General features: G+C 37.7%; 1 protein-coding gene across 3 annotated transcripts in view; it reads right to left on the minus strand.

Annotated features, from left to right (window-relative positions):
- The window catches only part of LOC138943409 (puratrophin-1), a 276837-nt gene that overhangs the window by 109863 nt on the left and 152616 nt on the right, over positions 1–14358 (minus strand). For all 3 annotated transcript variants that reach the window (XM_070314241.1, XM_070314239.1, XM_070314240.1), the window contains exon 5: positions 9367–9456. In XM_070314241.1, coding sequence (XP_070170342.1) covers positions 9367–9456 — 90 coding nt within the window. The remainder of the gene's footprint in view (positions 1–9366; positions 9457–14358) is intronic.

The raw sequence follows: 14358 nt of genomic DNA on the forward strand, positions 1-14358 counted from the left end.
ATTATGAAATCATCAGTAATCATCAATGACGAATAATAGAAATAATCAAGGCAAAGATAATATGGTCAGTTATAATTCTAAATATTTATACATGAGCTATAAATCATTAATAAACCCCCCCCCCCCGATTTTTCAATACTATTGTTTCCATAAACTAAAAATTATATTGACAATTTTAAATGTTTAATAATAAATTCTACTGACCGACCGATGCACCGCCCTTGCATGTCTCACTTCTTTCTGCATCTGGTCATCGCGAGATCCCTCCCTTCCGTTTCCGGTTGCTCCCTTCGCTTCAAATTGAGACGAGACAGTCTATCAATTTGTCCACTCATGCATAATCACTATTTCACTCGTAGTCCAAAATCCGCCATATGCAATGACGCCGTAAAATTATTTATAAACGTGAAAGAACATATAATCGCGTATTAATAAATGGACGGAGACGATTTTCCGTGATTCTAATCGACATTCTCGATACTCACGACATCCACTTTATACACGGGATAAACTTGTGATGGATAAAAATACGCGAGAAATACGGAAAGAATATTTCAATCTCGCAGCTAATGCAATACGACGGTTACTGTAACGGTTACGGAAAATTTAGGCAGGTCGAGTAGTAGTAGATGGGGAGGGGGGAACGCGTCGTCGAATATCCGTTCCAGGAAAAGGAGCGAGCGCGTCTCTTCCGAGAAATAAACCGTACGCGAAAAATCCTGCGCGAGATAAATCAAACTGGCTCGAGCGACGCTCATTTGCGATCTCGATTTATGAAATTGTGAATATAACTCTGAAAAAAGGATTACATTTTAAAACAATATTAAAGAATATTAAAGCAGAAACGTGTGGAACGCGACGCGCTTATATTTTTAACGCAATATTATTATATACGACAGCGAGTAAATTATTTCAGCGCCTAAAAATATGTTAAATAATGTATTCATCGATCGTTGTATCGTATTATAAAGTCGATATATCAAAACTACAAATTACTCTCGATTCGGATATTTCGAATATTCGTTCGGATGCGAAATTCATTTTCGATAGATAAAAGATGCGTGGGAAAAATCTTGTCGTTTGCGAGTATATATATATATCTCGAAAGATGCCTTAATCACGATTACACGGGTTAATATATTACACTCGGATAATCGCCTGTTATTCGATACAAGACCCCCCCGACACTCGTTCGTACGCGGATCTCACTTTCGACGGATAAAAAGACGGAGAGCGAGAAACACGGAGCGCGACCGTAATTCGTCTTGAGACTCGCGCTTGTGTGAACAGACTGACACGATTACGGAAAATTTAGGCTGGACGGGTAGACGAGGAGAGGGGAGGACCGCGTCGCCGAACGTCTCGGTACAGAAGCGTTCAAAAAAGTTGGATGTAAATATTCAGATATAAACAAAGAAGCGCGGCTCGAGAGAAAGAGAGAGAGAGAGAGCTTATATTACAAAATCTCGATCAATTTTCATGGCGAAACGATAATACAACGAGAATAATCGTTGAATAGAATGTGTAAGATTCGAGGAGGAATATATCTGAAAAGCAGCTCACACACCACATATGAACATTCCTAATAAAATATTCTTATTTAAGAGAAAAAAAAAATGTGTTCGGTTAGTCGACAGTTAGTCGACTAATTTTACACGTCAGGTTTAATAATATTCATGGTTGTAAAATTGACCAATCACGGTCATTCGATTCTTGATTGGTGATTGGTTAGTTTTAAAACTATGGATGTTACTGAAATCCAATTAAGGGTGACGTGTCAACGTTAATCAATGTCTCTGAAATGCCGCGAGAAACCACGAGTACCAACAGCTAAATGACCCATATTAAGTTAGCCCCCCCACCAACGCCAAATTAAGTCAAATACATAAAATAATTTAGTGCTAATTATGTGCTAATTAGTTGCCGTAGTCCGAATTTTGTTGCTCAAACCGCTTAGCAGGAATTTACATTCAAAGTGGGGGGTGCTAGCTTGACATTAAGCCAGCCCTCCCATAGTGAAAAAAATATATAGAATGCTCGAATCAAAAAATAAAATACACTAGAATTTGTTGCTATTTTGTTGCTCTAAAATAACATAAAAATATTTAAAAAAAAGTATATTATTTAATTAATACCACTATATACTCAGTCTCGCCGCGCCGTACCATTCACTTGCGCGAAGTAAAAGTAAATAAAAAAATGTATCGCTCGCATGTATTTGGTACTAAAATAATCTGTGGACAATATACTGTCGAAATATATGAGAAACTGAATTTGTTGCTCCTCTTGCTTTTTTAAGAATGACGCGTTAAAGATATATGTTAAGATTACAGAGTGATCAGAGTTAAATAAAATGTAATCCTATTAATGATGATTTCGAATGCTAATAAAATAGTAAAATTAATGCGCTCAACGATTATAATTATGAAATCATCAGTAATCATCAATGACGAATAACAGAAATAATCAAGGCAAAAATAATATGGTCAGTTTTAATTCTAAATATTTATATGATTAATTTTGTTAATGCACATGTTTGATAATTTTCATTCTCTAAAAATGACGCGTTAAGGATGTTAAGATTACAGAGTGATCAGAGTTAAATAAAATGTAATCGTATTAATGATGATTTCGAATGCTAATAAAATAGTAAAATTAATGCGCTCAACGATTATAATTATGAAATCATTAATAATCATCAATGATGAATAATAGAAATAATCAAGGCAAAAATAATATGGTCAGTTTTAATTCTAAATATTTATACATGAGCTATAAATCATTAATAAAAAAAAAAAAAACCCCGATTTTTCAATACTATTGTTTCCATAAACTAAAAATTATATTGACAATTTTAAATGTTTAATAATAAATTCTACTGACCGACCGATGCACCGCCCTTGCATGTCTCACTTTTTTCTACATCTGGTCATCGCGAGATCCCTTCCGTTTCCGGTTGCTCCCTTCGCTTCAAATTGAGACGAGACAGTCTATCAATTTGTCCACTCATGCATAATCACTATTCTCATAATCACTATTTCACTCGTAGTCCAAAATCCGCCATATGCAATGACGCGGTAAAATTATTTCCATGCCGATTATAAACGTGAAAGAACATATAATCGCGTATTAATAAATGGACGGAGACGATTTTCCGTGATTCTAATCGACATTCCCGATACTCACGACATCCACTTTATACACGGGATAAACTTGTGATGGATAAAAAAAGGCGAGAAATACGGAAAGAATATTTCAATCTCGCACGCTAATGCAATACGACGGTTACTGTAACGGTTACGGAAAATTTAGGCAGGTTGAGTAGTAGTAGATGGGGAGGGGGGAACGCGTCGTCGAATCCGTTCCAGGAAAAGGAGCGAGCGCGTCTCTTCCAAGAAATAAACCGTACGCGAAAAATCCTGCGCGAGATAAATCAAACTAGCTCGAGCGACGCTCTTTTGAGATCTCGATTTATGAAATTGTGAATATAACTCTGAAAAAAGGATTACATTTGAAAACAATATTAAAGAATATTAAAGCAGAAACGTGTGGAACGCGACGCGCTTATATTTTCAACGCAATATTATTATATACGACAGCGAGTAAATTATTTCAGCGCCTAAAAATATGTTAAATAATGTATTCATCGATCGTTGTATCGTATTATAAAGTCGATATATCAAAACTACAAATTACTCTCGATTCGGATATTTCGAATATTCGTTCGGATGCGAAATTCATTTTCGATAGATAAAAGATGCGTGGGAAAAATCTTGTCGTTTGCGAGTATATATATATATCTCGAAAGATGCCTTAATCACGATTACACGGGTTAATATATTACACTCGGATAATCGCCTGTTATTCGATACAAGACCCCCCCGACACTCGTTCGTACGCGGATCTCACTTTCGACGGATAAAAAGACGGAGAGCGAGAAACACGGAGCGCGACCGTAATTCGTCTTGAGACTCGCGCTTGTGTGAACAGACTGACACGATTACGGAAAATTTAGGCTGGACGGGTAGGTCAGGAGAGGGGAGGACCGCGTCGCCGAACGTCTCGGTACAGAAGCGTTCAAAAAAGTTGGTCGTAAACATTCAGATATAAACAAAGAAGCGCGGCTCGAGAGAAAGAGAGAGAGAGAGCTTATATTACAAAATCTCGATCAATTTTCATGGCGAAACGATAATACAACGAGAATAATCGTTGAATAGAATGTGTAAGATTCGAGGAGGAATATATCTGAAAAGCAGCTCACACACCACATATGAACATTCCTAATAAAATATTCTTATTTAAGAGAAAAAAAAAATGTGTTCGGTTAGTCGACTAATTTTACACGTCAGGTTTAATAATATTCATGGTTGTAAAATTGACCAATCACGGTCATTCGATTCTTGATTGGTGATTGGTTAGTTTTAAAACTATGGATGTTACTGAAATCCAATCAAGGGTGACGTGTCAACGTTAATCGATGTCTCTGAAATGCCGCGAGAAACCACGAGTACCAACAGCTAAATGAGAAATTTTACAATTGGTGAAGCTCCGCGTCGCGTTTTTCACACGTTTCCTATTTCAATATGCTTTAATATTCTTTTAAAATATATGATTCTTCTTCAATTATATGTATAATTTCGCCAGAAAATAATCGCGAGATTGCAAAAGTATCGCTCGAGCTTCGTTATCTTATCCTTGTTCGTATCGCCAAGGTTTTTTGGCGCACGATTTTTTTCTCGCAAAAAACTCGCTCGCTCCTGTTCTTGGAAGAGATATTCGACGACATTCCCCTCCCCTCCCCCCCACCTATCCGTCCAGCCTAAATTTTCCGTAACGCTCTTCGCACAAGCGCGATTATCGAGACGTATTACGGTCGCGTTCCGTATCTCTCGCATCTTTTCATCCATCGAGAGTGAATTTTGGGGGTAACTACCTCTCTCATTCTCATTTTTGTCGGGAATGAACGCACGCGGGCGCCCTTTGCGCTTTACTCATCCGTAGCGAAAACTCGTGTTTGCTCGCGTGATTAAAGAGCTCATCGCGCGAAAAGTTATCGAAATGCCGCGTGGAAAAATTATGATCTCCTCGAATTAATTATTCAATTCTCATTTGATCGTCTAATGAATTTCAGAATCGTAAAATAATTATTGTAGCGTAGAATTGTCGGGGGATCGATCTCGGTATATGTTTACTCAGTAATCCACGGATACTTGAATATCGTCATTGATGCTCTCGGATAATCAGCGAACTCCCGTGCATCAACGATTTCTCTAATTTCGTCTTAGGCCGAGATTCGCACGGTCCTCGGGCGACCCGTATTAAGTTAGCCCCCCCACCAACGCCAAATTAAATCAAATACATCAAATAATTTAATGCTAATTATGTGCTAATTAGTTGCCGTAGTCCGAATTTTGTTGCTCAAACCGTTTAGCAGGAATTTACATTCAAAGTGGGGGGTGCTAGTTTGACATTAAGCCAGCCCCCCACCCATAGTGAAAAAAAAGTATCGATTTTTAATACTTTAAGACGAGCAACAAATTCAGTTTCTTATATATTTCGATAGTATATTGTCCACAGATTATTTTAATACCAAAAACATGCGAGCAACAAATTCTAGTGTATTTTATTTTTTGATTCGAGCTTTATATATATTTTTTTCACTATGGGGGGGGGGGGCTGGCTTAATGTCAAGCTAGCACCCCCCACTTTGAATGTAAATTCCTGCTAAACGGTTTGAGCAACAAAATTCGGACTACGGCAACTAATTAGCACATAATTAGCACTAAATTATTTGATGTATTTGATTTAATTTGGCGTTGGTGGGGGGGCTAACTTAATATGGGTTATAACGAGGGGATCTTCAATTGCTTCAAGAACGCCGTGAATCAATGACGAGGAAGCAGAAGCGTGTTCGGATGACGAATCGAGATTCATATCATGTACTAAGAGACTTGTAATACTAGACGACGTGCAACTTTCGATACGAATATTTTACTACAATAATATGCGAATTTGTGTCATTATTAAAATAATCGAATATTTTTTAGCAGCATGAATATATTAATGATTGAATTTTAATATATTCCTTAATCACACGTATCGTTCTTAACATTAAAAGTCTTGTAATTTTATGTAACATATTTCCAAATATAATTTCTAGAATTACAAGAAAATATTTCTCTGTGTATTATTTGTACCTAAACATATAAATTTTTCAATTCAAATTTCCAGTGTTATCGATTATCGAGTCTTCTACATGAACTGATTATTTTAAGGATAAATAGGCTAACTATATTATGCGCATACAATCTTCGTGTCCTGTCCATTTCTTCGAATAAATTGCAATATTTTAATAGCACAATAGATGATTACGGATTAAAAGACCGAATTTACATTTCTGAAACAGATCGTGCAGCACTTTTGACGGATTATCAATGGACTTTCTCGCGAAACCCTACGTTCTCATCGCGTATCATACCGGCATTAGGGAGGAATGATGGTACATGCAATGTAGGCGTGTAGACATTAAAGTGTAAAAGCTGAGCGACGTGAAACGGTCGGAAAATCTCGCGAAGATTACTCGAGACGGATTGGAAGCTTAGCCGCGAGGCAGCAGCTCACAACAAGATCTCGCGAAACTAAAACAACGTTGCGCTTTGTTGCAATCAAGCTGCGGAATGGAGGAAGTGAACACGACCAGAAGGTAGAATCGATGGTTGAAGAAATAGGAGCAGGAGGAGCTTAACGAGACACGCGAGCAACTACCACCAGGAAAGAAAGACTGCATAAATAGATACCGGAATATATGAAGATAGGATGGGTCGCGCGAATCAAAGCGCATGGTCATCGATGCTCCCGTAAAAATATGTCTTAAAATGAATTTGCGCCATTTATTTTGATAAATTACCCATAATGAAAAAAATTTAATCGTGTAAACGATTTTCAGAAAAAAATACAAATAATATTCTATTATTTTTTAATATAATATTATTTAAAAATGTCAAAGAGTGTTGTATATTATTGTGATTTAGAATTAATTCTACTATTCTATCTCTTATCTTTCATAATTTTTTTCTTTTAATTATGTTAAGTTATATTATTTTCAACAATTCGCTTTTGTCTTTTAAACAAAACTTGATTCATTCACTGCATCCTCGTGAATTATTGAGATCGAGAATCGGAAGTAAAAACGTGTATTCGTTTAAATTTACTTACGGAAAAACAATAAAAAGCACCGTAAGAGAATTGCCTACACTTTATTATCATTAAAATTAACAACAGTAGAAATAAATAGTAAGAAACGCGGTATGACGCGTTTCTTACTATTTATTTCTACCGTTTAACGCATGCCGGAACACATTGGTTTGTTGTCGCCCATCGACTCTTTCTGCCCGCATACCGGTCAGTTAATCGGCGACAAAGCAGCAGCTTCGCCAACTACGAGATACAGTTAGACATCCGTGAATCCGGCCAGCTGAGCGAGCCATAAGGATGAGCGGAAAAAGGGACGAGGTAGAGCACGAAGCTCGAAGGGAGCACGAACATTGTGAGGCGGTACCGGGAGATATATAGGAAAAGGTAGCGGGAAAAGTGTATGAGATAGTACACGGGGGAGGGGGAAGAGTGTACGGTACATGTGTGAGATGTAGACAAACAGAGAGCAGCATTTAGAAGAGAGAGAGAGAGAGAGAGAGAGAGAGAGAGAGAGAGAGAGAGAGAGATAAAGAAAAAGAGCAAGGGACTGTTGACCCTTTCACGAGAAAAGCCGTATAAATGGACGAATGCAGGAGAACACGAAGGCGTGTGAATTGAGCATGTAATTCATGTTCGAATAAATGGATAGTTAACGTTAATGTTGCTGCAAAGGGTCTCTCCTTATAATCGAGACACAAAAGAGTCGCGCATATCCCACACTCGATTCTAATTAAAGCGACCGAGAGAGTGTGCTTTTCCCTTTCACCCGGTTACCGTTGCAGAATGCCGTCTCGTAAGAGGTGACTGTTGCACGAACAACGCCGATGACAACGTCGAAAACATGGAAAAAATGGTAGATTTACTCGATCCACGAAGCAAAGTTCGATAAAGTGATTTCCTTCTTCATGGTATCAAAAATATATTACATATTGCTTTTAATCAATTTTTATAGATTGATATCATCTCGGATCTCTATTATTACGAGATAATAATAGATAATGTTACGTTAACCGTTGTGCTGGTAAAATCGAATACTCGGACATTATTCGTTCGACGATAGCAGACAGATCTCGCAATTGATCGCTGTATGTAAAATTTTATTAATTCGAATACGTCGTTTACATCGATATACATAAGTGTATTTCGGCAAAAAATTCTTTTTGTCTCACTTAATTTTCTGGTTTCTAAAATATACACGCCTATTTAAAAGCTCCTAGACGATCATTATATATTTTCTATGGTAATTTACAACACATACATACGAAGCGTGTGTTTCGTGACGCGAACGCTCGCGGGTTAATCTCCGGTCAGACTCCTCAAGTACCGTCCAACGACTACCTTCTTCCTGCCGTGCGCTAATCGACGACAGAGAGTAACAACTGCGCCAACTACGGGAATACAGTTAGACATCCGCGGATCTGGCCAGCTGAGCCTCGCGGAAAGGGAGAGAAAGGGAGAGAAAGGGACAAAACGGGATGAAAGGCAAGGAGAGCGAATGATCGAGAGAACGGCGTATACTCGAGAAGGCGGAATCGTGATAGAAGGGAGAGGATCTGCTCTCTGGGTACAAGTATCCGCCGGTACTCCGACCAAGTACGTAAATAGATGCACGGAACGGGCAGAAGACGCGGGGGCGTGTGAATCGACCGAGCTTAAGAGCCCTACGTGGCGGGTGTGTCCCAGCTTCCGCATACTCCTACGCGGTCACCGCGTGTTGTTATCTTCCGCAACGCGACGCGAGAGTCGCGTGTGCGGCATAAACGCACGTTTCTGCCATTGCGTGTGTCTCTATGTGGAGCATTGCAACGCGAGACAAAGGCTTACGACGACAAAAGCGCAGCCGGGCATCGCGTACCAAAAGCATTTAAAGAGGAAAATCCATGGGCGTTATTTCACTCCTAAACACGCGGATATCTCTTTAAATCAGCGCGACTTTCACTTATGTGGCCGTAAATATCGGATAAATATTTGACAATTCAAGATTTATCATAAAAAAATTGAAGATTAAAATTTTTAATTTTTTTCTTTTTCTCGACAAAAGTTTCGACAATTTATTCTACGATTTTTCTTATTGTCGAATTATAATTACAATTATATTTATCATGTATTATCGGATACCTTTTTCTTATATATATTTCTTTATAAAAAAATTTTATATATTTTAAAACTTACCGGGAAGTGACAGGCCACACGTGAGAACGCGTTCCGGCAAATCGTGAATAGTCCTTGGTAATGCTACTTCGTCGATTCGCTTTTTGGTTCCTGAAACGAGAACATGAAGAGTCTCATTATATCCGCATCTTCGATAACAAGGATATTGAATTTTAATTTGGCAGCAATCGGTAATTTAACCTTGGAATCCACAAAACTGCTAAACGAATTTCAATGGAAATCTCATCAAAAGTCTATGTGTTCCGATTTACTAACGAGATGAAAAAACTCTCTTATGATAAATAAGTTGAACTAATGACGGAATGTTTTTGTAATTTTACCATTCAATCAAATTTTTTAATATCATTTTGTCTGAGCAATTGTTATTAACACATAGAGTGTTTCTATACATTCATGTTAAATTGCAAAAGTATATTATATATCAAACATATAAAATATGTTTGACTCGGAAAAAGAAGTTTTTTTTTTCCGCAACATTTCGCTTGAACAATTAATTTGGATTTTTATTGGAGTATGTTACTACAATAATTTATTTTACGTATCTGCAGACTTTTTTACAACTTCAATCTTTTTACAAAAAGTTCAATCTTAAAAAAAAAAAAACCGGTTGTAAAAAAATTTGGCGTTTTATAAAAAGACTAGATCTTTTTATAAAAAGTCTGATTTCACAGGAAAAAATTGCACAATATATCTATAATTAAATATTAAATATTAAAATATTGAACAATCATAAGTTACTTAATTTTGATATACTAACATTCGATATTTCAATTTCTTCTATTGAACAAACATACGTGTCACGCTGCGCTATTAAAGAAAAACATACATCTCTACAGTGAATAATACCAGCTTGCTTCATCGAACCGTTAAATACGTTTCTCCGATTAATATCCGTTTTACAAGATACAGAGATCGATCGGAGTGCGCGCTCGCTACCGAAACGAAGCTCATTTGTCGATTAATCGCGATGGAAACGCACGTGTATCGGTGGCACGATAATGACGGACACGTACGTACGTATATATGTGTGTGTGTGTGTGTGTGTGTGTGTGTGTGTGTGCGTGTGTGTGACGTACGTGCACGCATGCAGAAACGAAACTTGGACTGTGCCAGCCCGCGAGCTTGACCTTTGGTTGAAAGGCCCCCCCTCTAATTCCACCTTTTAACCCTCATCACCTCCTCCTGCCGGGGGGACTGGCGAAGGTAAAACGGCGAAATACGCGCGTATGTTCTCATTTCCTCGAGCGTGTGCATCGCGATGCATCTCGCGCTCTCGACCGAGCACTTTCTACCTCCGAGACTAACATCTCGAATAATATGTATCTCATGTCGGCAGTTTTAAATAGCGTTACTACCGCGAATATCGAGGCGCGAATACCGGACGTCTCATTCACGATGGCGCAGAAATAATCGAAAGTAAGCGAACATGAGCGGCGGTCTCTCTCGTCAAAGCGCGTATTCACTTATGCAAAGATCTCGAGGAAAATGTAATCAACCGTAAATCTCAACGCTAGTTGGTTAGTTTTTCACTACTCTGCTCGCTCTCTTTTTCTCTCTTTTTCCTTTTTCTATTTTCCAGAGATCGGCGTAATCGCGATTTCAATGTAATTAACGCTAATATTAATAGTACATTATTAAAATAAGCGATTCTCCGCGAAATGCGTGAAAAAAGTTTATCGTTTACAGCTGTGGACGTTTAGTGGCGATCGTTAAACCGGTTACGGTAAGTTTTTCCGACGAGTAACGCGAGGATGACGATCATATTGGGAAGCTCTGTGCTCTTCGCGCTAATCGTCGGCCACGCGACACGCGTGCATCCAATTAGCGGACGCTATTTGCGTACGGTTATTAAGCGATTATAAGACGTTTCATCGCAAATGCTAATTTGCTTATTGCAGGTTCGAGCAGCCTCTTGCGACGGCTCAACTTTATCGTACGTCCTCGCTCTTATCACGTAAATTGATCCGCCGCGAAACCGAAACGTTGAGATCGACGTCCACGATTTTGTCCGTAAAAACTGCATTGAATAAACGGATAAAAGCCAGTGTTTTTGATCAGTTTAAATGCGCCCGAAGATACGATCAATTAGTGTTTACCATATGTACACGCGACAAGCGACGATAGACCAGGTTTGTTCTAATGGGAAAATATATTTCGCGAATGCCACGCGAAACGCGCGTGGACCTTATTTCGTTTGCAACATGCGATTGAAATAAGTTGTATCACGGGCATGATTTCTGAAATTGTCAAAACAAACTGTCAAAAAAATTTATACCGTGGGAGAACTTTTGAATAAAAGTTTGTTAAAATAAATTCCACTTAACATTAATTGAAATGTAAGATCATCTTATTTATTTGCGCTTCTGAATAAGCGTCTACTTAAAATCGCAAAATTTTTTAAATTATCCAATTATTTGGAATTCAGTGACTATTTTGTGTCTCAATATTCTCAAATTATCAATTTTTCCTCCTAATAATTCAGAAAAAAATATGTAATTTCTAAGATAGTGTACGTGCAACATACATATACATATAATATAATATAATATAATAATTAACATATATAGAATTTGCTGAAAAAAACGTTTAATATTGATAATTATTATATAATGAATTCTTTAGATTATTTGAAAAAATAATTCCGAAATATGTAACCATTGATTCTGTGAAACGAAGACAGATATCCCGAACAAAGAACATAATAAAACATTCACTTCAAAGCGTTGAAACTAAACGAGGAACAATTCCAATCAATCGTCATGACGTTATACTAACTATTCATGCATATCGCCGCGGCAATTACTGGAGAATCCGCAATGACTGGCTGTTTCTCCTCGTATGGCTATCTATACCGGAATTACTCTACTGTAGATTGTATTCAATCGACAATCAATAACTAATATCCTTTTTTCGCATAACCGAATAACGTTTATCCTTATATTTGCGAAATGACGATGACTAGCACGACACACGACCCAATTTAGCTACCAGGTGCATTCACACGCGGTTGTATTCGTGTGTGTATATATATATACATATATAGCTCGGAGGGAAGAATAACTTTGCGAATGCGGTTTGCGGTATGTCGGCAGCCTTAGCGAGATTCGCATGCAAATTTTCACGCTCGGACTCATTACGCGAAGGAATGCTGAATCGAGGAGAAGAGGGAAAGGGAGAGTGTTAATTACGTCAGTTAATGACGTCGATGAGCGCGTGCATTTCGCGAGACAATGAGCTTAATATATCAGCACTATCAAAATCCTGCGTGTCGACGCAACAGTGAAAACGAAGACAGCCGCGTTAAGGTGCGCCTGGAAAAAAAAAAAAAAAAACCCCCAGCGCGGTTATCGGTGATTTATCGACGACGGTTCTCCGAAGAACTCGTCGATCATTCCGACGAGACTGCAAAGAAAAAAACGCGTGCACGGGATTTATTCTCCCTCCTCTGCTTTCTTTCTCTATTCTATCGCCTGCTTATGCAGAAGACTGCGAAGAAAGGCAGTTATCTGACTAAATACGAAATCTTCATCGCGCTCTAATCTTCGAATCAATGATCCATTATTTACGTAATGATATGCACTTTGGATATAATATACGTGCTGTATGGATGTTGTAGAGAAATTTATTTGTCGATATTTCTTATATAAATTCTCTTTTTAATTTTCTATCATTTGAAATATTCGGAATAATTAGAAATTTCCAACTTATCTATAGAAGATCAGAAATAAAGAGAATATATTAATTCCGATTTTTAATATCTCCATATTTCATATATTTGTTTCTATTGAATTATATATTGTTTCATTCAAATTTATCATTAGTATTACCAATTAGCTTTCAATAAATTTTGTAAAAATTATATTAACTGGTAAATCAAGTTATCACCGGAACATGTTATGTACAATACATAACTCTATGTGTATTCCGATAATGATAAAAAAATAATGTACATCATCATGAGCAGTATCTAAAGTAACAATAACGATTAATGTACCCTTTCTACATAGTTAATTACAATGTAAAATACCGCTCCCCTATCTTTGAATTAACGGAAGTCTGTATCATTTTATTTCTCGCGATAGAAACTTCCGTTAGGGCAAGTGCAGTTAGTACATTATTATTATTTCATCAATCAAATCATAAATCACGTTCGGCCATACATTTATTCATTTTGTTAAGATACAGCATAGCGACGATATGAGCAATTGAAAAAATCGTGCTGATGTTTTCCTTGAATTTCCATGATATATAAATGCGTCATTCTCCCGCCTATATATAATTATATTTATTCAGCGTGATAGAGAGAGAGAGAGAGAGAGAGAGAGAGAGAGAAACATAAGGGAACATTATCGTAGCAACTTCAACAATTATGAATAAAGTTAATCGCCGATAATAATTATAATTAAGGAGGATTCACATATCAGGGTAATAAGCGGGACGCAATTATCGCCGATAGATCAGTGGATATTATTTATGCAAATTACGTTTAGCTACCGTCGCGAATCCGCCGCTGCATTTTCGCTTTGTTCAGACAGGGTTTTTAATTTTTTATAGTTGTCAAAACGGACAAGATTTCAAATTCATTGGCAGATAATTCGCGTTAACAAATCGCCGCTGATCGATACAACGTTGCGCGGAATTGCCGGTTATCACGCGAGGAAAACAGCTGATGAGACCAACCGCCTCCGTTCGGAGATAATGCGCCTTCTTTGTTCGATACGGAAAGTACATCGACGAAGAAACGATCGAGAGACACGCGACTGTATCTATTAGAGCCATAATTTACAGTAAACAAATTTATACGCGGACGAGAAGCGGGCATTTCGAGCACCGGATTTCGCGGAAGAGAACACGACGGCATCACGCGAGAGACTAGCGCGTAAAACAGTAAACGTCCAAATGATTTGCGATAGAAAATCGCAATTATATGCCTCTGCGGTAAAAACGATAAAAAGATATTACACGTGTGGGGATCAGGTGTTAAATTAAAAG

Source organism: Polyergus mexicanus, unplaced genomic scaffold (assembly GCF_030449975.1).
Source record: "Polyergus mexicanus isolate NDT 795.1 unplaced genomic scaffold, iyPolMexi1.0 SCAF_26, whole genome shotgun sequence".
Taxonomy (NCBI): Eukaryota; Metazoa; Arthropoda; class Insecta; order Hymenoptera; family Formicidae; genus Polyergus; species Polyergus mexicanus.